The sequence below is a fragment of the Geotrypetes seraphini genome, chromosome 10 (genome assembly GCF_902459505.1).
Source record: "Geotrypetes seraphini chromosome 10, aGeoSer1.1, whole genome shotgun sequence".
NCBI lineage: Eukaryota > Metazoa > Chordata > Amphibia > Gymnophiona > Dermophiidae > Geotrypetes > Geotrypetes seraphini.
Window position 1 is genome coordinate 107364523 of NC_047093.1, and position 26871 is coordinate 107391393.

The following is a 26871-nucleotide window of genomic DNA, read 5'->3' on the forward strand; positions in this document are numbered from 1 at the left end:
CAACCCAACAAGCCTCTTCCACCTGTAAAGCCGTCTCAGCCCTTTTGACTCTTCTCTCCAGGGCATAGCCAGTCTTCCACCTTCGCTACCTCTTCCACAACCAATCGGAGGTCGTCTCAGCATATTCTCCAGCCGTTGGGAGGTCATCACATCGGACCAGTGGGTCCTCAACATCATCTGCCACGGCTACTCTCTCAACTTCCAGACTCTTCCACCGGACAACCCTCCCGTAGAGTCTGCTTCACACTCAGCTCAAACCCCCCTCCTCCTGAGGGAGGTTCAATCCCTCCTCCTTCTCAATGCCATCGAAGAAGTACCTCCAGAACAAAGGGGTCAGGGATTCTACTCCCGCTACTTCCTGGTTCCCAAGAAGACAGGAGACCTCCGTCCCATTCTCGATCTCAGGGACCTCAACAAGTGTCTGGTCAAGGAGAAGTTCAGAATGCTCTCCCTTGCCACGCTCTACCCTCTTCTTTCTCACCACGACTGGCTATGTTCCCTGGACCTCAAGGAGGCCTACACTCACATCTCCATCAATCCGACGTCTCGCCGCTACCTGCGTTTCCAGGTACTGCACCGTCACTATCAGTACAAGGTGCTACCGTTTGGCCTCGCTTCCTCACCCAGGGTATTCACCAAGTGCCTTATAGTAGTAGTGGCCTTCCTCAGGTCTCACAACCTCCAGGTGTTCCCCTACTTGGACGATTGGTTGGTGAAAGCACCTACCTCTCAACTTGTGCTACAGGCTACTCATCACACCATCTCTCTCCTACACCTCCTGGGGTTCGAGATCAACTACCCCAAGTCGCATCTACTTCCCACCCAGCGACTTCAATTCATCGCAGCTGTTCTAGACACCACACTAATGAGGGCTTTTCTTCCCTCCGATCGTCAGTGGACTCTGCTCCATCTCTGTCGTCAGGTGCTCAAACATTCCTCCATTCCTGCCCGACAGATGATGGTCCTCCTGGGGCACATGGCCTCGACAGTACATGTTCTTCCTCTGGCACGTCTCCACCTCCGCACACCTCAATGGACTCTCGCCAACCAATGGTCACAGACTACGGATCTTCTTTCTCATCCCATCTCTGTGACATCATCTCTTCAGCAATCTCTCCAATGGTGGTTGAACTCCTCAAATCTTTCCAGGGGTCTGCTCTTTCATCTACCCCCTCACTCTATGGTCATCACCACGGATGCATCCCCCTATGCGTGGGGAGCTCACCTAGGAGATCTCCGCACCCAGGGGCTTTGGACCCCACAGGAGCGTCGACATCACATCAATTTCCTGGAACTCGGAGCCATGTTCTACGCCCTCAAGGCTTTCCAACATCTTCTCTGTCCTCAGGTTCTCCTCCTGTGCACAGACAATCAAGTCGCCATGTACTACATAAACAAGCAGGGCGGCACCGGATCTCGCCCCCTTTGTTTGGAGGCTCTACGCATCTGGACCTGGGCCACGGCCCGCAATCTCTTCCTCAAGGCTGTCTATATCCAGGGCGAACAGAACTCCCTGGCCGACAATCTCAGCCGCATCCTTCAACCTCACGAGTGGACGCTGGACCTTCCAACTCTACACTCCATCTTTGTTCGCTGGGGCACTCCGCAGGTGGACCTCTTTGCAGCACCTCACAATCATCAGCTGCCCCGGTTCTGTTCCAGACTCTTCTCTCCTCACCGTCTGGCCCCGGATGCATTCCTGCTCGATTGGAGGGATCGGTTCCTGTATGCCTTCCCTCCACTTCCACTGATGTTGCGGACCTTGTCCAAACTCCGCAAGGACAACGCCACCATGATTCTCATCGCCCCTCGGTGGCCTCGTCAACACTGGTTCTCCCTCCTGCTCCAACTCAGCTCCAGGGAGCCCATTCCTCTTCCTGTGTTTCCTACTCTACTTACGCAGCAGCATCAATCTCTACTGCATCCCAATCTGTCTTCGCTCCACCTGACAGCTTGGTTTCTCTCGGGCTGACCTCTCCAGAGAATCTATCTCAGTCGGTCCGCCTCCTATTGGACGCCTCCAGGAAACCGGCCACCCTCCAATGTTACCATCAGAAATGGACCAGGTTCTCCTTGTGGTGTCTCCGGCATCATCATAAACCCACCTCTTTAGCGGTGGAATCTGTATTGAACTATTTGCTCTCCCTGTCCAATGCTGGTCTCAAATCTACCTCCATCAGAGTCCACCTCGGTGCCATCACTGCGTTTCATGAGCCTATCCTCGGAAAACCTCTCACGGCTCATCCTCTGGTTTCTCGGTTCATGAGAGGTCTCTTCAATATCAAGCCGCCTCTTAAGCCTCCTCCTGTCGTCTGGGACCTGAATGTGGTTTTATCAGCTCTCATGAAACCTCCGTTTGAGCCTCTTGCCACAACTTCGCTCAAGCTTCTTACCTGGAAGGTGCTGTTCCTAATTGCCATCACCTCTGCCAGGAGGGTTAGCGAACTGCATGCACTGGTCGCCGATCCATCGTTCACTGTTTTTCACCATGACAAGGTCGTTCTGCGAACCCATCCTAAATTCCTTCCCAAGGTGGTCTCGGCTTTTCACCTCAACCAGTCCATTGTGTTGCCCGTCTTCTTCCCTAAACCTCATTCGCATCCTGGGGAACAGGCGTTGCACACGCTGGATTGTAAGCGTGCCCTTGCATACTACCTTGATCGTACCAGGGCTCACCGCGCATCCCCTCAGCTCTTTTTGTCCTTCGATCCTAACCGTCTAGGTCGTCCTGTCTCCAAATGGACGCTTTCTAATTGGCTTGCTGCCTGTATTGCGTTCTGTTATGCTCGGGCCGGTCTCTCACTGGAAGGTGCTGTCACGGCCCACAGGGTCCGAGCTATGGCTGCTTCTGTGGCTTTCCTCCGTTCCACGCCCATCGAGGAAATCTGCAAGGCAGCCACTTGGTCCTCAGTTCACACGTTCACTACTCACTACTGTCTGGATGCCTTCTACAGACGGGATGGACACTTCGGCCAATCTGTGTTACAGAATTTATTTTCATAATGGCCAACCATCCCCCCTCCCTCTTTGTTAGCTTGGAGGTCACCCATGCGTTAAGAATATGCTGCCTGCTTGTCCTGGGATAAAGCACAGTTACTTACCGTAACAGGTGTTATCCAGGGACAGCAGGCAGATATTCTTACGTCCCACCCACCTCCCCGGGTTGGCTTCTTAGCTGGCTTATCCTAACTGGGAACCAAGCACTCCTCCGTCGGGCGGGAAGGCACTTGCGCACGCGCGGTGCGGCCAACTAGAACTTTCTAGTTAAAAAGGTCCGTACCGAGGGCTCCGTCGGTGACGTCACCCATGCGTTAAGAATATCTGCCTGCTGTCCCTGGATAACACCTGTTACGGTAAGTAACTGTGCTATACTGACACTATCATGAAAGAAATCCTACCTCAGGGATACAAAATTATCCCACTATCAAGAAACTGGAAAAAAGGAGGAGGACTAGCGATCATCCTAAAAGAACACTTCGACTACATCAAGACCGATTCCAAATCTTCAGAAAACCTTGAAATACTAACTTGCAAAATCACTAACGCACAGTTAGAAGAATCACTGATCACAACTCTATTCTATATCCCACCCAAAAAATGGTCAAACGCAAAAGAGAAATTCGCCGAATTCCTTACCCTATCTACCCTAAAAGTATCATACAACCTGCTTCTGGGAGACATAAACACTCACCTAGAACAAAAGACAAAACCAGAAATAACTAAAATTGCCAACCTCCTAATGTCACTGGACTTTCCAAATCCAGACGCAGAAATAACCCATGAAAAAGGACACAAACTAGACTTAATCACCTTCTCCCACAAAGAAACAATAGACCCCAAAATACAATATTACCCAGGACCCTGGGAAAAATGCATCTGGTCAGACCACTACATTGGCAAGTTCAATCTACACTGGCTAAAACAGAATACACAACAAAAACACAAAAACGTCAACACGAACACAATAACCAGCCGTGGCATTATTAACCCAACCGAATTCTGGACCCACTATGAGTTACATCCCATAACCAATGAAATTCAGGATTTCCCCACAAGATGGGAAACTTACAGCAAAGAACTCCTAGACCAAATAGCACCATATAAAACATAAAAAAAGAAAAATAGACCACCAAATGAATGGTTTGACTGTGAACTACTAACCACCAAACAGGAACTAAGAAAATTGGAGAGAATCTGGCAAAAAACAAACAATGAGTCAGACAAGACAAGCTGGAAACAAAAAATGAAAATATTCAAAAATCTGATCAAAGAAAAACGCGCTAAGCATTATGCAAAAAAAATTGGTACTTCAAAAATAAACAGCAAAGAATTGTTCAAACTAGTAAAAACAATAACCGATACAACACAAATACTGAAAAAGGACAACGAGCCCACTCCATCGGCACAAACCCTAGCCAACTTCTTTCAAAATAAAATCGCTGAGCTAAGAGCAACTCTACCCACAACCACAACAAATGCTCTTCAATACCTCGAACTCCACGACCAAGACACCAGAGTAGACATGATATGGGACCACCTCGAATACCCAAACTGGCATCAGTTCCTAAATTTATTCAACAAGTACACCAAATCTAACTGTCTACTTGACGCATGTCCCCCAAAAATCATGACAGTTGCCCCTCCAGAATTTAAAAAGGAACTATTCGCATGGCTAACAACCGCCCTTACAAGCGGAACATTAAACAAAAAAATGGGACACATACTAATCACTCCAATCCCTAAAGATCAGAAAACCTCTTCAGCACTGACATCCAATTTCAGACCCATAGCAAGCATTCCCCTTTTCACAAAGATACAGGAAGGATTGGTCAACCTTCAACTAGTAAACTACCTGGACAAATTTAATATCCTTAGTGAACACCAATCAGGATTCAGAAAAGGTTACAACACAGAAACTGTCTTAGCCTCCTTACTGAACCACCTCTATGACCTCTTTAGCAAAGGCAAAAGCGCACTGATTTTACAATTAGACCTCAGCAGCGCGTTCGACCTGGTAGACCATGAAATCATGCTACTGTGCCTTGAAGTAATGGGAATTTCTGGAAAGGCAAAGAAATGGTTCCAAGAATTCCTAACAAACAGATCCTACCGAGTAATCAGCAATGGAAACTACTCCAAACCATGGAAAAACCCGTCAGGCGTGCCTCAAGGCTCCTCACTATCGCCCACTCTTTTCAATATCTATATCACCTCCTTAGGTCACCTCCTACAAAAACTAAACTTAATACACTACATTTACGCAGACGACATATCCATCTAATCCCCTTAAATGACATCACAAAAGAAATTGTAGACAACCTCTCAAACATAATGACCGAAATCGATAAATGGACCACCAATTTCAAACTGAAATTAAACGCAGAGAAAACAAAAGTCTTTCTGGCTAGTCCTAATGACAAAATTACGAGAACAGCGATAAAAATAAACAATCACGAATACCCAATATCCAAAAGCATAAAAATACTCGGTATCACTGTAGACACACACCTAACTATGACTGACCACATAAACTCACTAGTGAAAAAATGTTTTTACACGCTATGGAAACTAAGGACCATAAAAAAATACTTTGACCCAACATCATTCAGGTTGCTGGTACAGGCGCTGATCCTATCCATTCTTGACTACTGCAACATCATCTACCTGGGTATCCCACAAAAAACAATAAAAAAACTGAGACTAATACAAAACACCGCCGTTCGCCTAATTTTCGGACTAAGAAAAAGCGACCACATCAGCCCCTACTATAAAAAGCTGCATTGGCTACCAATAGAAGCGCGAATATTATTCAAATTTGCCTGCACCTGTTTCAGGCAAGCCTGGGGACTAGCACCTTCTTACCTACAAACTCACTTCATCCTACATAACCCCACACGAGCAACCAGAAACAAAAACATCTTTGCATACCCAAAGATTACAGGCTGCAGATACAAATCATTCCTGGACAGAACCTTTAAGTTCCAAGCGAACAGACAGCAAGTTTGGCTGAAAAACTACATAAACGAACCCAATCTGACATACAGTGCATTCCGAAAATCGATCAAAACCGCCCTTTTCGCCAAATTCATTGACTAAAACTGTCCCCTCCCTCACTAGGACTTCCCCCCTGTAAACGCCTTTTTCTTGCTCTCAAGAAGCTCCTTTCATGTATTCAGGTAGTCCCTACCCATAGAACTCCAATTAATATGTAAGTACTAAATATTCAGGTACTCATAACCCATAGAACTCCAACTAGTACATAAGTTTCCCATTTAGATTATTGTATAGTATTTGACTCATTGTATGGTATTGTACTTAGACTTATTGTATTGTATTGTATTTAGACTCATTGTAATGTATTGTATTGTACTGTATTGTAAGTAGACTTATTGTATTGTATTGTATTAAGACCTTTTGTTATTCGCTGAATGTCCAGCCTTCTTACAATGTAAACCGCCTAGAAGTCGCCTGACTATGGCGGTATAGAAAAATAAAGTTATTATTATTATAAGTTATATGCTGATGTTTATACTTTTTCTTTTTGTACTGACCAATCTTAATAAGAAGGGCCCATACCAGTGGCGTAGCGAGGATGGGTGGTGTCGCCCCCCCTCTCCCGCCCTCCTCTCCACCCCCCGCTCCTTCCGAAATGCCTCCCTGCTGTGTGCCTACCCCCTTCCCTTCCCCCGTACCTTTTTAATTTTCCAAGCGTGAGCAACATCACAAACATGCTACCTGCGTCATGTCTGTTATCCCTCTGATGTCACTTCCTAGGCGCAGGGCCCGGAAGTGACATCAGAGAGAGGTGACACCAACCTGCTCCCCCCCCTTTACTACGCTACTGGCCCTTAGCTTTCCACAATGCCATAGAAATACCACAGAATCTGTTTTGTGCAGTGGAATTGCAGGAATATGAGCCTTCATTTGCTCATCTTACCCATTCTGAAGCTGCTTCACTTGCTGCGGCACTAAGCAGCAACTCACTATCTCATTGTACTTGCTAAAGGTCTGCATTGCTCTATGCCTACTGCTGGAGGTAGTCATTTCAGAACTTCCGGGGTCCCTTGGGAGTGACTAATGAAAGCTGCAGCAACATCTAAATATTGAATCTTCTACCACTGGAACTTCAGTAATGTCATCTCTTTTTGTGTCTGCATGCAGGCTAACCTGATCCACGAGCCACTGGTGGTGTTTGTGTGTTCAACTACAGGTCAAGGAGACCCTCCAGATAATATGAAGGTAAGGTACACTATTGGGGGATCTACCTTTGTGTTTGAGTCTGTCTGCTTTTGGCTTCATGTCTTTTCTGCAAGTGTATGTGTAGAGTTACCAGATTTCCTCTTTTATAAAAGAGGACACTTGGCCTTGCCCGGTTCTGCCTCCCAACCCCAACCCCACACAATATCACCTTACGGGGGGAGGCTGTACTATTAGGAGACTTCAACATGCCTGATGTAGACTGGAACACACTATCAGCGACAACTTGTGATAGCAGGATGATATTAACGTCCATGTAGGGAGTACGGCTCAAACAGATGGTACTAGAGCCCAGGCCATCCTGGACCTGGTACTTACGAACGGGGAAAGCGTCTCAGAGGTCTCGGTGGGAGAGACGCTAGCCACCAGTGACCATAACATGGTATGGTTTAACCTTAAGAAAGGCTTCCCTAGATCACAAACAAAAACAAGGGTACTCAATTTCCGGGGCACTGACTTCGCACGCATGGGAGATTTCGTCTATCAGACGCTGAAGGTTCAGGAAGTAACTACTAATGTGGAAGCTATGTGGTCAACCTTGAAATCGATCCTTCATGAGGCAACTATCTGCTACAAAAAATCGGTAACCAAACAACAAAGAAAAAAGAAACCCCAATGGTTCACAGATGAGGTATCGTGCCTCATCAAGGAGAAGAAAAGAGCATTTCTCTCATACAAATGCACGGGGGAAAAAGAAGCAAACATTGAATACAGGAAAAAGTCTGCAGCAGTCAAAACAGCAGTCAGGGAGGCCAAAGTTCGTATGGAAGAAACTCTAGCAAAGAACATTAAGAAAGGGAACAAATCCTTCTTCAGATACATTAGCGACAGGAAAAAGAACGCAAACGGGATAGTACGCCTTAGAACACCAGACGGGAATTATGTAGAAACAGATTCCGATAAAGCCAAACTACTGAATGATTACTTCTGTTCAGTCTTTACCTGTGAGGCACCAGGGCACGGGCCTCGGCTAGCAGCAAAGCAAAGCATGGAAGACCCATTTCAGAAGTTTGAGTTCACACCAGCTGATGTTTACAAAGAACTGTCAAGACTCAAGGTGAACAAAGCCATGGGACCGGACAATCTGCACCCAAGAGTGCTCAGAGAGCTATGCGATGTTTTGGCGGAACCGTTAGCAATACTCTTCAATCTCTCCCTAAGTACGGGGAGAGTCCCCCTGGACTGGAAAACTGCCAACGTGGTTCCTCTGCACAAAAAGGGTTGCAGAGCGGAGGCCTCAAATTACAGACCAGTAAGTCTCACATCAATAGTGTGAAAACTCATGGAAACTCTACTTAAAGAGTTCATGAAATATAAAAAAACCCAAGAAGAGGAGAGCAGAAAGGACTACAGGGTGAAACTGAAAGAAGCCAAGAGAGAGATACGTTTGGCGAAGGCACAGGCGGAAGAACAAATGGCTAAAAATGTAAAAAAGGGAGATAAAAATTTTTTCAGATATATTAGTGAAAGGAGGAAGATAAAAAATGGAATTGCTAGGCTGAAAGATGCTGGGAACAAATATGTGGAGAGTGATGAGGAGAAAGCAAATGTGCTAAACAAATACTTCTGTTCTGTGTTCACAGAAGAAAATCCTGGAGAAGGACCGAGATTGTCTGGCAAAGTTACACGAGAAAATGGAGTAGATTCTGCGCCGTTCACGGAGGAGGGTGTTTATGAGCAACTTGAAAAACTGAAGGTGGACAAAGCGATGGGACCAGACGGGATCCATCCCAGGATACTAAGGGAGCTCAGAGAGGTTCTGGCGAGTCCTATTAAAGACTTGTTCAACAAATCTCTGGAGACGGGAGTGATTCCTGGGGATTGGAAGAGAGCGGATGTGGTCCCTATTCATAAAAGTGGTCACAGGGATGAAGCAGGAAACTACAGGCCGGTGAGCCTCACTTCAGTTGTTGGAAAAATAATGGAAGTGTTGCTGAAAGAAAGGATAGTGTATTTCCTTGAATCTAATGGGTTACAGGATCCGAGGCAACATGGCTTTACAAAAGGTAAATCGTGCCAAACGAACCTGATTGAATTTTTTGATTGGGTGACCAGAGAGCTGGATCGAGGACATATGCTAGATGTAATTTACTTGGATTTCAGCAAAGCCTTTGATACAGTTCCTCATAAGAGGCTGTTGAACAAACTTGAAGGGCTGAAGTTAGGACCCAAAGTGGTGAACTGGGTCAGAAACTGGCTGTCGGACAGACGCCAGAGGGTGGTGATTAATGGAAGTCGCTCGAAGGAAGGAAAGGTGACTAGTGGAGTCCCTCAGGGTTCGGTGCTGGTGCCAATCCTGTTCAATATGTATGTAAGTGACATTGCTGAAGGGTTAGAAGGAAAAGTGTGCCTTTTTGCAGATGATACCAAGATTTGTAACAGAGTAGACACCGAAGAGGGAGTGGAAAATATGGAAAAGGATCTGCAAAAGTTAGAGGAATGGTCTAATGCCTGGCAACTAAAATTCAATGCAAAGAAATGCAGAGTAATGCATTTGGGGATTAATAATAGGAAGGAACCGTATATGCTGGGAGGAGAGAATCTGATATGCACGGACGGGGAGAGGGACCTTGGGGTGATAGTGTCCGAAGATCTAAAGGCGAAAAACCAGTGTGACAAGGCAGTGGCTGCTGCCAGAAGGATTCTGGGCTGTATAAAGAGAGGCGTAGTCAGTAGAAGGAAGAAGGTGTTGATGCCCCTGTACAGGTCATTGGTGAGGCCCCACTTGGAGTATTGTGTTCAGTTTTGGAGACCGTATCTGGCGAAAGACGTAAGAAGACTTGAGGCGGTCCAGAGGAGGGCGACAAAAATGATAGGAGGCTTGCGCCAGAAGACGTATGAGGAGAGACTGGAAGCCCTGAATATGTATACCCTAGAGGAAAGGAGAGACAGGGGAGATATGATTCAGACGTTCAAATACTTAAAGGGTATTATGTAATGTAATGTAATGTAATTTATTTCTTATATACCGCTACATCCGTTAGGTTCTAAGCGGTTTACAGAAAATATACATTAAGATTAGAAATAAGAAAGGTACTTGGAAAATTCCCTTACTGTCCCGAAGGCTCACAATCTAACTAAAGTACCTGGAGGGTAATAGTGAAGTGAAAAGTAGAGTTAGAGGAAAAATAAAAATAAAATAAACATTTTAAAAAGACAGCATTGATCTAAATACTTTGGAAGGTAGAAGAGAGGAGAGAAAGGAATAGAAGCAGAATGGGTCAGCGTCAGTGATGAAGTGGAGCAAGTAAGTTTAGGAGGAGCGATTGACGTATCCAGAAAGGGCTTCTTCTGGCCGACAGTCCCAGGATGCCTATGTCTCCTCCCCTGCGATGTTCTCCCATCCATGCATTCCCTCCCAGACACACTGCCCGTGCCCCAGCCGCTCCAAGGAGGCTGCCCCAGATGAGGTCCACGGTGAATGCAGGATTCTCTCCTCTGCGGGAAAGCCGCCTGGAGCCGACAGTCGATCTTCTTAGCGGATTGCAGGGGGGGAAGAGTTCACACTCTTGGTAGGATCGGGTCTGAGTGCTCTCGGTGGTTGTGGCTGGTCTCATTGCTGCTTAGATGTAAAAGCAGTTGATCTCCACTGCTGCTGATATTTAAAAGCAGGCAGATTGATCTCTCCAATGGACTGCAGGGGGAGGAGTTCACGCTCCTGGCAGGATCGGGTCTGTGGGCTCTTGGTGGTTGCGGATGTTCCCGCTGCTGCTTAGGTGTAAAAGCAGTTGTTTTCCCAATGCTGCTGATATTTAAAAGCAGGCAGATTGATCTCTCCAACAAATTGTATGGTGAAGAGCACACACGTCTGGCTGGATTGGGACAAAGGCTCTCGATAGTAGCGGCTGGTCTTGGTGCTGCTTAGGTGTAAAAGCAGTTGATCTCCTACTTCTGATGATATTTAAAAGCAAGCATATTGATTTTTCCAACGGAATGCTGGGGGAAGAGCTTACTTGTTTGGCTGGATCAGGGCAAAGGGCTCTCGGTAGTGGTGGCTGGTCCTGTTGCTGCTTAGGTGTAAAAAACAGTTGATCTTCCTAGTGTACTGCAGGGGGAGGTGGAGCTCAAACTCTTGGCTGGATTGAATCTGTGGGCTCTTGGTAGTTGCGGATAGTTCCGCTGCTGCTGAGGTGTAAAAAGCAGTTGATTTCCTACTGTTGCTGATATTTAAAAGCAGGTAGATTGATCTCTCCAATGGACTGCAGAGGGAGGAGCTCACATGCCTGGCTGGATCGGGGCAAAGGGCTCTTGGTAGTGGTGGCTGGTCCTGCTGCTGCTGAGGTGTAAAAGCAGTTGATTTCCTACTGTTGCTGATATTTAAAAGCAGGTAGATTGATCTCTCCAATGGACTGCAGAGGTTGGTGGGTTGGTCCCTTTGCTGCTTAGGTGTAAAAGCAATTGATCTCCCACTGCTGCTGATATTTAAAAGCAGGCAGATTGTCCAGGGAGAGGAGCTCTGCACTCAAACTGCCATCCTCCTTGCCTCCAAGTTCCGCAACGTAAAACAAAATCTTTTCCAGAGAAAGGAAAATGGTAAAACCAGAGGACATAATTTGAGGTTGAGGGGTGGTAGATTCAGGGGCAATGTTAGGAAATTCTACTTTACGGAGAGGGTGGTGGATGCCTGGAATGCGCTCCCGAGAGAGGTGGTGGAGAGTAAAATTGTGACTTAGTTCAAAGAAGCGTGGGATGAACACAGAAGATTTAGAATCAGAAAATAATATTAAAGATTGAACTAGGCCAGTTACTGGGCAGACTTGTATGGTCTGTGTCTGTGCATGGCCGTTTGGAGGAGGATGGGCAGGGGAGGGCTTCAATGGCTGGGAGGGTGTAGATGGGCTGGAGTAAGTCTTAACAGAGATTTCGGCAGTTGGAACCCAAGCACAGTACCGGGTAAAGCTTTGGATTCTCGCCCAGAAATAGCTAAGAAGAAAAAAAAAAATAAAATTTAAATTGAATCAGATTGGGCAGACTGGATGGACCATTCGGGTCTTTATCTGCCGTCATCTACTATGTTACTATGTTAAAGGGAAATTAGACACGATATTGGATGAGGGGAATCTGAGGGATCCCTGTCAACATGGATTCACTAGGGGCAGGTCATGCTAGTCCAATCTCATCAGCTTCTTTGATTGGGTGACAGGAAAGCTAGACTCGGGAGAGTCTCTGGACATAGTATACTTGGATTTCAGTAAAGCTTTTGACAGTGTCCCACACCGTAGACTATTAAACAAGATGAAATCGATGGAGTTAGGTGAGAAACTAACGGCATGGGTCAACGATTGGCTGAGTGGAAGACTTCAGAAAGTGGTGGTCAATGACACCCTCTCTGAGACATCGGAGGTGACTAGCGGAGTGCCGCAGGGCTCAGTCCTGGGACCATCCCTTTTTAATATATTCATAAGGGACTTGACCCGAGGGCTTCAGGGTAAAGTAGCGCTGTTCGCCGCCGCCGCCAAACTGTGTAATATAGTGAGTGGAAGCAATCTCACGATTGGTATGACGCAGGATCTGATCAAGTTGGAAAACTGGTCCTCGACATGGCAACTGGGCTTCAACGCTAAGAAGTGTAAGGTCATGCATCTCGGCAGCAGAAATCCATGCAGAACATACACCTTGAATGGAGAAACACTAGCTAGGACTTCAGAAGAACGGGACTTGGGAGTGATCATCAGTGCAGACATGAAGGCTGCCAAACAAGTGGAGAAGGCCTCATCCAAGGCAAGGCAAATGATGGGATGTATCAATAGAAGCTTCGTCAGCCGCAAACCTGAAGTCATAATGCCACTGTATAGAACCATGGAGAGACCTCATCTGTGTGCAATTCTGGAGGCCACATTACTGTAAAGATGTGCTTCGAGCTGAGTCGGTCCAGCGAATGGCCACTAGGAAGGTCTCCGGACTCAAGGGTCTCTCATACGAGGAAAGACTGGGCAAATTGCAGCTCTACTCTCTAGAGGAGCGCAGGGAAAGGGGTGACATGATTGAGACTTTTAAGTACGTCACAGGTCGTGTCGAGGTGGAAAACAATATATTCCTTCCCAAGGGACCCTCAGTCACAAGGGGGCACCCGCTCAAACTCAGAGGAGGGAAATTTAGTGGTGACACCAGGAAATATTTCTTCACAGAAAGAGTGGTAGATCACTGGAACAAACTTCCGGTGCAGGTAATCAAGGTCACAAGCGTGCTCGACTTTAAGAATAAATGGGACATCCACATGGGATCCCTACGTGGATCGAGCAGCACTCAGACTTAATGGGGTGGGTCAGTAGAGTGGGCAGACTTGATGGGCTGTAGCCCTTTTCTGCCGTCACCTTTCTATGTTTCTATGTTAAACCTTGTGTTTCCTTCCTCAAACTCTAGAGGGCCTCCATGCATGCGTGGACGTCGATGCAATGACATCACGCTCATGCGTGTATGCGTGTGATGTAATCATGTTAATATCCACACGTGCACAGAGGCCACCCAGATGTGATCCTGACCTTGGGGCCTTCCAAAACCTCGGGGCCTTCCAAAACCTGGATAAACTGCCAACAAATATCTTCCTACTTGGGGCCATGACACCAATAACGCTTCACAACATTCATTCTGACCAGAACACCTGGCCTGTGATCGGTCAAAAAAATGAAAAGTTCCGTGCAACCTTTTCATTTTTTTGACCGATCACAGTTTTTGAACTTGTACATGGTGTGACTTTGCAGCAATTTTCAACTCTCAGTTGGCGGGGTCTCCTGAAGCAGACACCGAAACGGGGCCGCGTCGGGACCCTGATGAGCTGTTCTTTGCAAATAAGCTAAGTGAAGCTTTCATATTGCTAAGTGACAACCTGAGTGCAATTACTCTTTGGAAATCCCTTTTTGAAAGCATTTTTGAAAGCATTATCATTAAGAGCTATATTATATATATATACAGAAATTAATTACTTGAACACCTTTGAGTTGGATCCGCTTTTATCAATAATTATGTTATGATTGGATGATAAACTCTTGCCCCAAGAGGGGGTAACCTCCTCCTCTTCAGAGTTTTATGTCTCTGAGCTGAGTTACTGTATAGTGGTTCCTTCTCTTCTGGTGGTTTAATTGACTTGAGTCAGTCTCTTAATTACAGCTTAGTTTCTTTTCTGACTCTTTTGATACATTGTCCCTGCTGTATTGGAAACATCCTTGAAGACATGACACAACTGCAAATAAAAACTAGAATCTGCAGGTGCTCAGACAAATGGTTTGACAACAAACTACTACAACTCAAACGACAATGCAGAAGTCCTTGAAAGAGAATGGAGAAAAGACAACCAAGAACATACAAAAACAACCTGGAGAATACTGATCAAACAATACAAACGCTAAAAGAAAAAAGAAAATCACACTACACCAGTCAAATAGGCACAGAAATCCAAGACACCAAAAAACTTTTCAAACTACTAAAGGAACTCACAGACACCAAACCCTACCTAGCCACCAAAACCACCTCTCCCCACACAGCAAACCAACTGGCTGAATTCTTCAGAAACAAAATCTCAACAGCCAGAAACACTTCCATCGGGACCCCAAGCCATCTCGACGAAATCTCACTACCACCTATAGAAAAAGAGGCCTACGCAGCAGACAGAAACTGGTCAGACTTCCTAAACTTACAGTGGCCTGACCTAGAAAGACTCTACAACAGATACAATCATGCAGCCTATGACCTCAACCACTGCCCCTCATATCTGTTAAAAGCAGCCAGCACTAAATAGAACATAAGAACATAAGATGCGCCATCTCCGGATCAGACCTTCGGTCCATCAAGCCCGGCGATCCGCACATGCGGAGGCCCTCCCAGGTGTACACCTGGCATAATTTGTAGATTTACTATGTTTTTCAGATAATCCCCTGATGCAGCCGATGCGCGAAACAGGGCCTGTCGGGATATCTATATGAAGTATTTAACGATATCTAACTTTACTTCCTAAGTGTAGTGAAACTGCACTGGGTTTTTGACTGCAGTCCGCAGCGATTTTGCAGTATTATCAGACAAGATTGACAAGATAAGTGCCTAAAATAGTGTTTAAATTGAACTTTAAAATATATTTAACACTGAGTTAAGAGAAGCATTTGATAAGAATAATACGGAGTTTTGTGAGACCGAGGATGTATTTCTCTATGGCAACAAAATACTTGCCATAGAAAGTTTCCTCAGATTATTCTGGAGAAACACTGAGGTCTCTTTCTCCGTTTGTGGAAATTGAAGAGCAAAAGGCATCTGTTACTGATAGTACGAATTTAGATGTGTGGTAATAATTTGTAGTCACCCATATCCTTCTATGCCTCTCATAAGGAGATGTGCATCTAGTTTACTTTTAAATCCTAGGACGATCGATTGCGCAATAACCTCTTCGGGGAGAGCATTCCAGGTGTCCACCACTCTCTGCGTGAAACAGAACTTCCTGATATTCGTCTTGAATTTGTCTCCCCTCAGCTTCATTTCGTATCCTCTTGTATGTGTGCAAGTGGACAATGTAAATAGTTTTTTCTGCTCTATTTTGTCAATTCCTTTCAGTATTTTGAAGGTCTCGCAGTCTCCTTTTCTCATGCGGTGAATCAGTTACATGCTAACAGAGAACCAGTTTCCACAAGACCTATCTGAAATCATCATAACCTCTTTCCTGAAAGACCCAAAAGGAGCTACAGATCAGCCATCCAATTATAGACCTATAGCTTCCATACCGCTTTATGTCAGGCTAATGGAAGGCCTCGTAACAAAACTTCTCACCGAATACTTAGAAAACCACAACATACTCCACCTCTCACAATCAGGATTCAGAAGCAACTACAGCACAGAAACACTACTAGTCTCCCTCTTAGACACAGCCAAACAGCACCTAAGTAAAGGCAAACAAATGCTACTCATACAACTCGATCTCACAGCGGCATTTGACCTAGTAGATCACAACATCCTACTACAAAAACTGGAGGCAATAGAAATCACAGGCAAAGTCTGCAATTGGTTTGAAGGATTCCTCCGCTCAAGAAAATACAGAGTTAAAGCAAACAAGGAACAGTCAGAATCCTGGAACAACCCCTGCAGAGTCCCCCAAGGCTCCCCACTATCTCCAACACTCTTCAACCTTTACAAAGCCACACTTGGCACATGCTTAGACAAAATAGGAATAACTTCATACAGCTAAGCAGTTGACATCACCATCCTCCTGCCTTTTGACCAAACCAACCCCAACACAACGAACACACTGCACTAGAAACAGTGTCAAAATTGATGAGAGACCACAAATTAAAGCTGAATCAAGACAAAACCAATTTCTTCTAGAAAAAAAACAACAAAACTCCAACCATAACAAACCTAAAAATAGACTCCATCATATACCCCATGCAACCCAACCTAAAACTGCTGGGAATAATGATAGACAAAGGCTGCACCATGCAACTTCAAATCAGCAAAACGATCCAGAAGGCATTCGCAACCATGTGTAACCTAAGGCAAATCCGAAAATACGTCAACAATGAACAATTCAGACTCTCGGTACAAGTTCTAATCCTAGGACTACTGGACTCCTGTAACATCTTATACCTGTCATTCCTAGCCAACATGCTAAAACAATTACAAACAGTCCAAAATACAGCTCTTAGACTGATTTACTCGCTGAAAAAATATGACCACATTACCACCGCCTTCCTAGATTCACACTGGCTCCCAGTACAAGCACGCATACAATACAAATTCTACTGCACCCTATTCAAAGCCCTAAATGGAAACGGACCAAGCGTTAGGACCACGGTGGAACGCGATCTAGGGGTGATCATTAGTGAGGACATGAAGGCTGCCAATCAAGTGGAGAAGGCTTCCTCCAGGGCAAGACAAATGATGGGTTGTATCCGTAGAGATTTTGTCAGCAGGAGACCTGAAGTCATGATGCCGTTGTACAGATCCATGGTGAGGCCTCACTTGGAGTACTGTGTTCAGTTCTGGAGACCACACTACCGTAAGGACATGCTGAGGATTGAGTCGGTTCAGCGAATGGCCACCAGGATGGTCTTGGGGCTCAAGGATCTCACATATGAAGAAAGACTAAAAAAATTGCGGTTGTACTCACTTGAGGAAAGAAGAGAACGGGGAGACATGATTGAAACATATAAGTACATCACGGGACGTATCGAGTCGGAAGATGACCCTGAACCACCAGAGGGCATCCGCTGAAAATCAGGGGAGGGAAATTTCATAGCGACTCCAGAAAGTACTTCTTCACTGAAAGAGTGGTGGATCATTGGAATAGACTCCCACTGCAGGTGATTGAAGCCAGCAGCGTGACGGATTTTAAGAGAAAATGGGATACTCACGTGGGATCTTTAAGGCAGTGAACTCTGGGGGGCGGATACTTGGAATGGGCAGACTTGGTGGGCTATAGCCCTTTTCTGCCGCCATTTTCTATGTTTCTATCAGAGCAACCGCCTAAACAGGAAAAACACATCCAGACCAAGAAGAACTCAAGCACACTTTACCCATCCCCCAATCAAAGGTATACAAAGCAAAAAAATATATGACGGACTATTAGCCACCAGAGCAGCGAAACTAGACCGCCACCTCTCCAATCTGCCAACTACGACGCCCAAATACAAAACATTCAGGAAAGAACTTAAAACCTTTCTATTCAAGAAATTTGTCAAATGATCTAACTAAACCTGATCGACCCTCCACAGATCCCGACACATACTACATCTATTAACCATGTATTCTCCCTGGAAATGCCCAGACCAGCTCTTGTAAACCGCCTAGAACTGAAAGGTACTGACAGGATAGAAGACACCAATGTAATGTAATGTAATGTTTGTTGTTTGGTGATCTTATTTTTCTACTCATCTTTTCCCAGTCTCTGGTTGCAATTCCTTCTGTCTGTGCTCTTAACTGTGTTTCCATGGCCTTCTTATCCAATTGCTGTTTTTCTCTCCTTCATTTTCTGACCTATATCCATCTTTGGCATTAACTTTTAACATTCAACTTTCTTCCATTTTTCTGCTTCCTCCTCAAATCTATCTACTTTTCCATGTCTTCCCTTCCATCTATCCATGTGTATACTATCTTCTTCCTCTTTCTTTTCCCTTTCATTTCTTCCTTTCCCCACTCCTCCCATCCCTTTGTACCATCTCCTCCCTCACTTTCCCCTTCTCCTTGCCCACCGCTCATATCGCTGTGCACCATGTCCTCCCTCACTGTCCCCTTTCCCTCCATCCCTGTGTACCATCTCCTCCCTCTCTTTCCTTCTCCTGTGGTCTGACATCTGTCTTCCCCCTTCCCCCCTCTTGTAGTCTGGGATCTTTATCCTCTCCTTCCTATGGTCTGACATCTCTGTCCCCTCCTTCCTTTCCCTCCCCCCCCTTTGTGGTCGGTCATCTCTGTCTTTCCTTTCTTCCCCTCCCTCCTCCTTCCATTCCCTGATCTTCCATCTCTCTCTTCTTCCCCTACCTCCTTCTCCATCCTGTGGTCTGACATCTCTCTCCTTCCCTTCCCTCCTCCCGTGATCTGGTATCTCTATCTGCCCCTTCCCTTTCTTCCCCTGGAGGTCTAGGGCATCTTTCCTTCCCTTTCCTTCCCATTGCTGTGGTCCAACATTTTTCTTATCCACCCCCCCCCCCCCCTCTAATCCTGTGCTTGCTCACCTGGCTCCTGTAACCCTTCAGCCATCGTCAGCATCAGTGAACAAAACACACTGCCTTCGGCAACCCAGAAACTTTTTCTCTGCAGAGAGAAAACTTCTGAGTTGCCGTCGTCAGCGTGTTTAGTTCACTGATGCTGATGATGGCCAAAGAGTTACAAAGATACAAAAATGAGGCAAAAAATGTCAATAAGGACTCTATGAGTGTGTCTATCAGCTAATCACTCCTAACAAACCAAACCACACAGGTACCAAATATCAATTGAAGGATAGGGGCGCTCTCAGTGTGAGGTTGTTAGCGACGGGAGAACAAACTCCAGCGCTTCCACTTACAAAGACGGAGGTGAATCACCCCGCCTGCACACCATCATCGGGCGTCCCTAGTGTGCAAAATCAACTGTGCAGAATTAATAACAATAAATAAGTCACAAACAGTGAACTAGTGAGAGAGTGAATCAAACTGAAAACCCACTCATAGAGTCCTCCCCAGCCTAATCCCCAAGATACAAAATGAAACCACAGCCAACTTAGCTTTTTAAAGCGAGCCAAATGAAGTCAATGAGCATTGCAGGAGACCAGAATAGTCATAGGATCAACCGGTTTCGGGTGAAACCCTTCATCAGGATCTTAAGGCTGGAGCAGAACCGGCTGGGAGGGAAGCAGGAGAGCCCGCAGAAGCAACTGACTGGGCTTAAAAGCAGATCCAAAATGACATCAGCCACTTTCAACCAATCAAAAACAACTAAGAAGAAAAAACAAGGAGGAGTCACCACTAGCTCAAACTATGGTGTTCCACTCCACACATTCATTCAGACCCCCCGGAACGACCGTGTTAAGCTTGAAAATCCAATGTTGTTCTCTCAATTGGAGTTGTGTCATTCTGTCTCCTCTATAGGTATCAGGAATTTGTTCCAGCACCATCCATGTTAAGTGTTGGAATTCATGGCCCAATTGTAAACAATGGGAAACCATAGGAGCCGACTCGACAGCCTGGTGAAGTCTACTCTTGTGTTCCGTCAACCTGGTTTTGATCATTCTACATGTGTGACCTATGTAGGATAACCCACAGGGACAGTTGATGACATACACAACCCACCGTGATTCACAAGTGGTGTGACTCCTTAACTGAAATTCCCTGTGGGTATAAGGATCATGCCAACTAGATGCAGTAATGGTGTTTGCACACATGGAACAACGTCCACAAGGTAGATGAGAGCCAGGACTGCTGTTGGTAACCCGAGTAGACAACAAATTCTTTAGATTCCTAGGGTGCGAGAATGCAATGAGGGGGGGTTCCTGAAAGATAGAGTGGAAACTCAAAACCTGCCAGTGTTGTCTGATAAAGGCAGCCATTTGTTGAGCCCGAGGGGAATATGTAACCACACATACTTGTCGTTCAGGATCAGAACGCTGAACATGATGGAGCAATAGTTCAGGATTAGCATGCCGGGCACGTAAATAAGCTCGTCTGATAGTCCACTCCGGGTATCCTCTTTCCAAAAAACGTTGGGATAAATCCCTGTCCTGGATTTTAAATTCAGCCAGGGAAGAACAAATCCGGCGAATTCTCAAAAATTGACCGACCGGAATAGCCTGTTTGAGTCTGGAAGGATGACAACTAGTAAAATGTAAATAGGTATTCCGGTCGGTCACTTTTCTAAACACAGACGTTGTCAGTTTCCCCGCGCTCTTGGTCACCACAGTATCTAAATAAGTCACTGAAAGAGCACTTGTAGTGGCAGTGAACTTCAGATGAATGTCCACTGAGTTGAGCCAGTCCAAAAACACATGAAAACGAGCCAAGGAAGAGTTACAAAAGCTTTAGGTGAGCAAGCACAGGATCGCGGGGGGGGGGGGGGCTGGAGAGGAGGAGGACTCCAGATAGGTGTGCATGGAGACGAAGAGGACTACGGATAGGACATGGAAATCCGGACATCTGGTAACCCTATGTATGTGGGTATGCGACCATAAGAAGCATGGAGAACAAGGGGTAGTTGCCCCTAAGTGCTCCGTTTTAATAGGAAGAGGAGGGCACTATAAAGAGATTTGCATTTGAGGTCTCCTGATTCATTTAAAAAAATGGAATGTTAGCAGAAGAAGTACTGAGTGAGGATCTGCTAAGGGAAAGAAAAACTCCATTGGAATATCTTACTTGCTGGCATTCAAACATGGGAAAAGGTAAAACTTGGGCTTCAGTAGTTTATTTCATTGTCCTTTTTTTTTTTACTTTTTCAGTATTCTGCTTTTTCAGCAAAGTCAGTTAAGGCAATATTGCAGCTGTTAGTCTCTGTTAGGTTTTTATATAAAAATATTTTTCTGTTACATCCCTTCTGGAATCCATACTGAAGGTGATTTATTTAAAAATTTATATACCGCATAAAAAATATGTGGTTTACAAAATTACATTCATACATATTAAAAATGCTAAACATGTTTTGACAAGACAAACACAATTAGTTTTTGGTTTTAAATTCTTTATTCATTTTTGCATGTTACAACAAGTGTAGCAGTTAAACTCATATGAACTTAAAGATACACACTTGATTAACTCTCATATATGCTTTAAGACAAAAGATAAACACAATTAAAAAACCCCACTCGCGAACCGAGTCATGCAGAAATCCACAAACTTCTCTGTGCACTGCTCCTCCCACTTAGCTAAGGTGCACAGAGCCACCTACAGTTTTTATTTCTGCAAGCGAACCATGCAGAAGTCTTTCTTATCTGATCTGCTACCTTTATTATTTTTTTCTGTGTTTTTTTTCAATGGTTTTGGTGCCTTGAGACCCCTTTGGAGGGGTTCTCTGCCTGGGAAAGGATTCATTTTCTGGAGATCCAGACCTCTGCTCTATAAAGCAAGCTTTGGGTGGACTTGCGGAACCATTCTGCTGTGTGCCGTCTTCGGAGCTCAGGATCCATCCCCCTGGGAGCATGCTTACTTCCTGGCTTTGTCAGAGGTTTAAGCACAGGTGGTTTTACGTCATGTGTGATAGTCCTTGGGGTATCAGGGCGCAGGGTGCATTTTCCTGCCCCCATATGAGGAGGTTCCCAGGGCAGGTCTTGGTCGGAGTCTATCCATCTGGCAGCCCAGTTCCTGAAGATAGTGTGGCCTGGTGAACCTCTGAGGCAGAAAATCTTTTCCCTTCACTTCAGCTACACAGACAGAGTTGACAGGCAGGCACTGTGGAAACTATTAAGTACAGCCCTATTACTTCCTATGGGAGATTTGGGATGGAGGGTCTGAAAACAGGGTTTTCAGCCATTTCTGGGGATATGGATCAAGTCCCTCACTCACAAAAACCCATTTTTATTTTTCTATTGGGTCTCCATGAGACGTTTAGGCATGAATTACCTGGCAGCAGCCATCTTGGATTTTTAGCAATCTTTTTTTAAACTTCAAATTGCTGCCTCACAACCTGTCGTTTGAACTCCTCCACACCTATAGATATGAATTCATGTCTGGATTGCACTGCTTTATCGACTGAGGAGTGTCCATGTACTGTGTACCATGGTATGTGGGGAGGGGGGGAATGGGCGGGTGCTTCGGGCCTCACCTCATCTGGGTCATCCAGGGCTGCAGAGCCTGCTTCGGTCCGGGATAGAGGCAGAAATTCTTGTCCAGTGCCACCTTTCGGTGGTGTTGCAAAGAGAAGTCATCTTACAACCCATGTCTTGGATTTGCAGAGAGCAATGCCCAACCCCTCCTGCCCAGGCAACCCCCCCCCCCCCTCCTGTGTTGCAATCCGGGCAGGAGGGAGCCCAATCCCTCCTGCCCTAGTGACCCCACAACCCGCCCTCCTGCCCTAGTGACCCCACAACCCGCGATGTGATCCGGGCAAGAGGGGCCAGTCCTTCGCCTAAAAGCTGATTCTGTAACCGATGTCTGTAAAAAACAACACCGGTTATAGAATCCACCCCCCCCCCCCCGAATCCAAACTCCACCCTCCCAACGATTGCGGCAGGAGAGATGGATCATCTCCCCTGACGTGATGGCGATCAGCCCACCTCCGAACTGCTGCCGCCCGCAGCAGGAGAGATGCCCAATCTCTCCTGCTGCGGTTTGTGGCAGTTTGGGTAGAGGGGTGATTGCTATCGTGGCAGGAGAGATAGCCAATTTCTCCTGCCACGTTCCAACCCCCCCACCGAACTGATCCAGGCAGGAGGGAGCCCAACCCCTCCTGCCCAGGCAAACCCCCCAACCCGTGATGCAATCCGGGCAGGAGGGAGCCCAACCTCTCGTGCCCAGGTGGCCCCCCCCCTACCCCACAAAGATACGGTCAGGAGGATTCCAAGGCCCTCCTGCCCACAACGTACCCCCCGAACCACCCCCAACTTCTACATTTTGAAACAGGATACTGGCATGGAGTCTGATCCAGCATGGCAATTCTTATATTTTTGTACAACGCTTAGATTTAAGTGATTCATAATTTTTAAAAATATTTTAACATTATAGAATACTAATTTCCTAATGAAATGTTAAATTTGATGCTAATATGTGAGTTACCGTATTTTCTCGCATATAACACGCGCGTTATACGTGGTTTTTACATACCGCGCATACCCTTGCGCGTTATACAAAATTTTTTTTTACATAGTTCCTCCCCCCCCAACGTACGATTCACCCCCCCGCAGGACCGCTCGCACCCCCACCCCGAAGGATCGCTTGCACGCACCCGCACCCCCACCCCGAAGGACCGCTCGCACGCACTCCCACCCGCACGCGCACCCCCACCCTGAAGGACTGCTCACACCCCCACAGCCTCCCAACCCCCCCCATCATGTAGAAGCTCCTACCGGTGTCCTGCTGCTTCCTCTTGACGGTCCCGACACCCGACACGATCGGGGCAAGAGGGATCTCAAGCCCGCTTGCCCCAGCCAACCGCGGCACCCCCGACACGATCGGGGCAAGAGGGTGCTCAAGCCCTCTTGCCCCCCCCCCCCCCCGACTCCCCGACACGACCCCCACCCCCCGCTAGTTGTTCGGGCCAGGAGGGAGCCCAAACCCTCCTGGCCACGGCGACCCCCTACCCCCACGTTTTACACAGGTGCGCGTTATCTACGTGAAAATACGGTAATCAAGTGTGTATCTTTAAGTTTTATATGAGTTTAATTGATACACTTGTTGTAACATACAAAAATGAATAAAGAATTATAAAATTAAAAAAATATATATATATTCTTATTAGTTCATTAGTTCAACAAACAAGTGACATATTTTTATTGGACTAGCTTAATACATCTGAAACATGTTTTATTTCTTTTTTTGTGTGTAAAAACTTTTTATCAAGGCGTATCATGCGCACACAAAGGTTTGACTTATTATACAGTGGTCATCAGAATATAGAAAAAGAAACTATAAGCAATTATAATCATCAAGATCTAGGTACAATGCTAATTAACTGAGGCCTGGATGCACTAAACCAGGGGTATCAAACTCAATTTCATAAGGGGCCGAAATTTAAAACATAGGCTAAGTCACGGGCTGAATTTTTAATTAAGATACTTAGGGGTCCTTTTATTAAGGTACGCTAACCAATTTAGCGTACGCTAAATGCGCACCTTAATAAAAGCAACCCTTAGTCTTAGTAGTAGAAGTATAGGGTTACAACCTGGTCATTATTATTTAATTATTTTTATTAATTTTTCAAATGACATATCAAATATTCACTTGTACAGAAAGTAAGTTAGTAAGGATGAGAACTATATCCAATATAAATCATATACAGTCCAATAAAGAAACTAAATACAAGAAAATCTTCTAACCAACTCAACTCAAGTCCTCAAATGTAGATCCAAGATTTCATTAGAGCGAACAAAGAAATATTATTAAAAGAAAAATAGAATGCAGACAAAACTGAGAGATAGGCAGATATATAATTATGGAGCTGTTGTTTTCTCTTTATCCAGTCTAGACGTTGCCAGAAAAGCTGTTAATTGTTGTGGTTCAAAGAAAACATATTTAAATGAACGGTAGTAAATAATACATTTGCAAGGATGTCTCAGTAAAAAGTTGCTCCCAGTGATGTGACTCCAGGTTTCAACATCAAAAATTCTCTATGTTGCTTATGAGTTTCTCTGGAAAGGTCAGAAAACATTTGTATTTTACAACCAAGGAATTCTTTGTGTCTATTTTTAAAGAAAAGTCTCAATAACCATGTTTTATCAATAGCGAGAGCTACAGTCAAAATCAATGTGGAAGGTACAGCTGTTTCTCTATCTGAAGTTTCTAACAATTCAGAAACATTCAATAATACTTGATTTGATGCTTTAACTTGCGTTTGGGCCCCTTCTTTATTTGGCAAGTAGTATACTTGAGTAAACGGTGGTAAGGTTTCTTCTGGACCTGCTGCTCAGGTCCTGGACCTGTTGGGCCGCCGCGTGAGCGGACTGCTGGGCAAGATGGACCTCAGGTCTGACCCAGCAGAGGCATTGCTTATGTTCTTATGTTCTGACACTTCTAATATTTCTATCAAATATCTCCTAAGCATTTCCCTAGGAGTAATCGAAGTCAATCTAGGAAAATTAATTAATCTCAAATTATTATTCCGGGAGTTATTTTCAAGTGTCTCTAATTTTCTTCTTAAATTAATATTGTCTTTAATTAGGGACTCCTGTACTTGTTTGGTAATAGAAATTTCTTGATCAAGTTTTTGAGTCATAGCTTTTGAAACAGTCATATCCGTTGATAAATCTTTCAGTTCTCTAGAGTGTTGAATCAATTTCCCCTCTATATATTGGAAATTGGGACTAATAGTCTTAGTGAAATTTGTAATCAAGTCCCATAATGAATCTAAAGTCACTTGTGCTGGTTTTTCAAAAATTGGAAAACTTTGCTGAGTATAGAAATGCTCACCGTCAAAAGAAGAAAAGTTTCCCTGGATAGGTACTGGCTGGGATCTTTCACCTCCGGTAGTTTGTTCTTCCCTGGTTTCTTCTGCAGTTACTCTCTGAACAGAGAGTACTGCCTCCTCAGTCTCCTGTGATGACTCTGCTGCCTCTCGAAGGACTTCCCCCATCTCCGCAACCTGGTCATTATTCAAATCATGTTTCCCTTCCCTCCCTCTTTCTTTCAAGCTGTCTTCCTTTTGTTACACTTAGTGATGTCACATCCTTCTCTTGCTCCTGTTCCTACTCCAGCTCACCATTCCTAGACATAGTAACTGCAACAAATGTAAAGCTCTGTTTACTCATCTATCCCCCTATTCCTGACTCTCCAACTCATCACTCTCTAAACAGCTCAATCATTTGTCCTCTCGTTTCTTCTTTCCCCTCCCTCATTCAATTCTCCTCTATCCAGATCGCTCCCACTGTCTTCTCTACAGAGAAAACTTCCTTTTACCTCCACCTCTCCTCCCCAGTCCCCCCCAAATACTAGCACCCCCAATCCCCCAACCACTGTAATAAGGTTTCAATGGTATGTAAAATCCTTACCACAGTATTTTCAAATAACAGTTGTCTTGTCCTTGAAACTAAAGTCATTGTTCATAAAAACCTTTTTGCTCTCCGATGCCATTTTCTCTCTTCACAGTGCCTGTGTATTAAACCGTGATAGCGTTTTTTAGCACCGGGAGCTGCGCTGAATGCTACGCGCTGCTCCCGGTGCTAAAAATTGCTAGCGAACTTTAGTAAAAGGGGGAAACTAAGATTCTTCCCCCTTTTACTAAAGTTTGCTTACAGTTTTTAGCACCGGGAGCAGCACGCAGCATTCAGTGTGGCTCCCGGCGCTAAAAACCGCTATCGCCTGCAGAGGAAAGTCGCCACCTCCTCCCACCCGACATACCATGTTGTCAGTCCAGGATGCTGGAGGGAGGAAAATGAGAACGCTCACTCCCACCAATCGGGCATCAGTTGCAGCAGTGACGGACAAGCCCGAAGGCCATTGAGGAAGAGTGCCGACCCCAGCCATTCATGTGTTCTCTCTGCCGCGGGAAGGAACAGTGGGCCAAATCTCAGCCCAGATCGTGGGCCAA

General features: G+C 45.4%; 1 protein-coding gene across 3 annotated transcripts in view; it reads left to right on the top strand.

Annotated features, from left to right (window-relative positions):
- NDOR1 (NADPH dependent diflavin oxidoreductase 1) overlaps window positions 1-26871 on the top strand; it is a 260429-nt gene that overhangs the window by 85789 nt on the left and 147769 nt on the right. For all 3 annotated transcript variants that reach the window (XM_033961410.1, XM_033961409.1, XM_033961411.1), the window contains exon 3: window positions 7162-7239. In XM_033961410.1, coding sequence (XP_033817301.1) covers window positions 7162-7239 — 78 coding nt within the window. The remainder of the gene's footprint in view (window positions 1-7161; window positions 7240-26871) is intronic.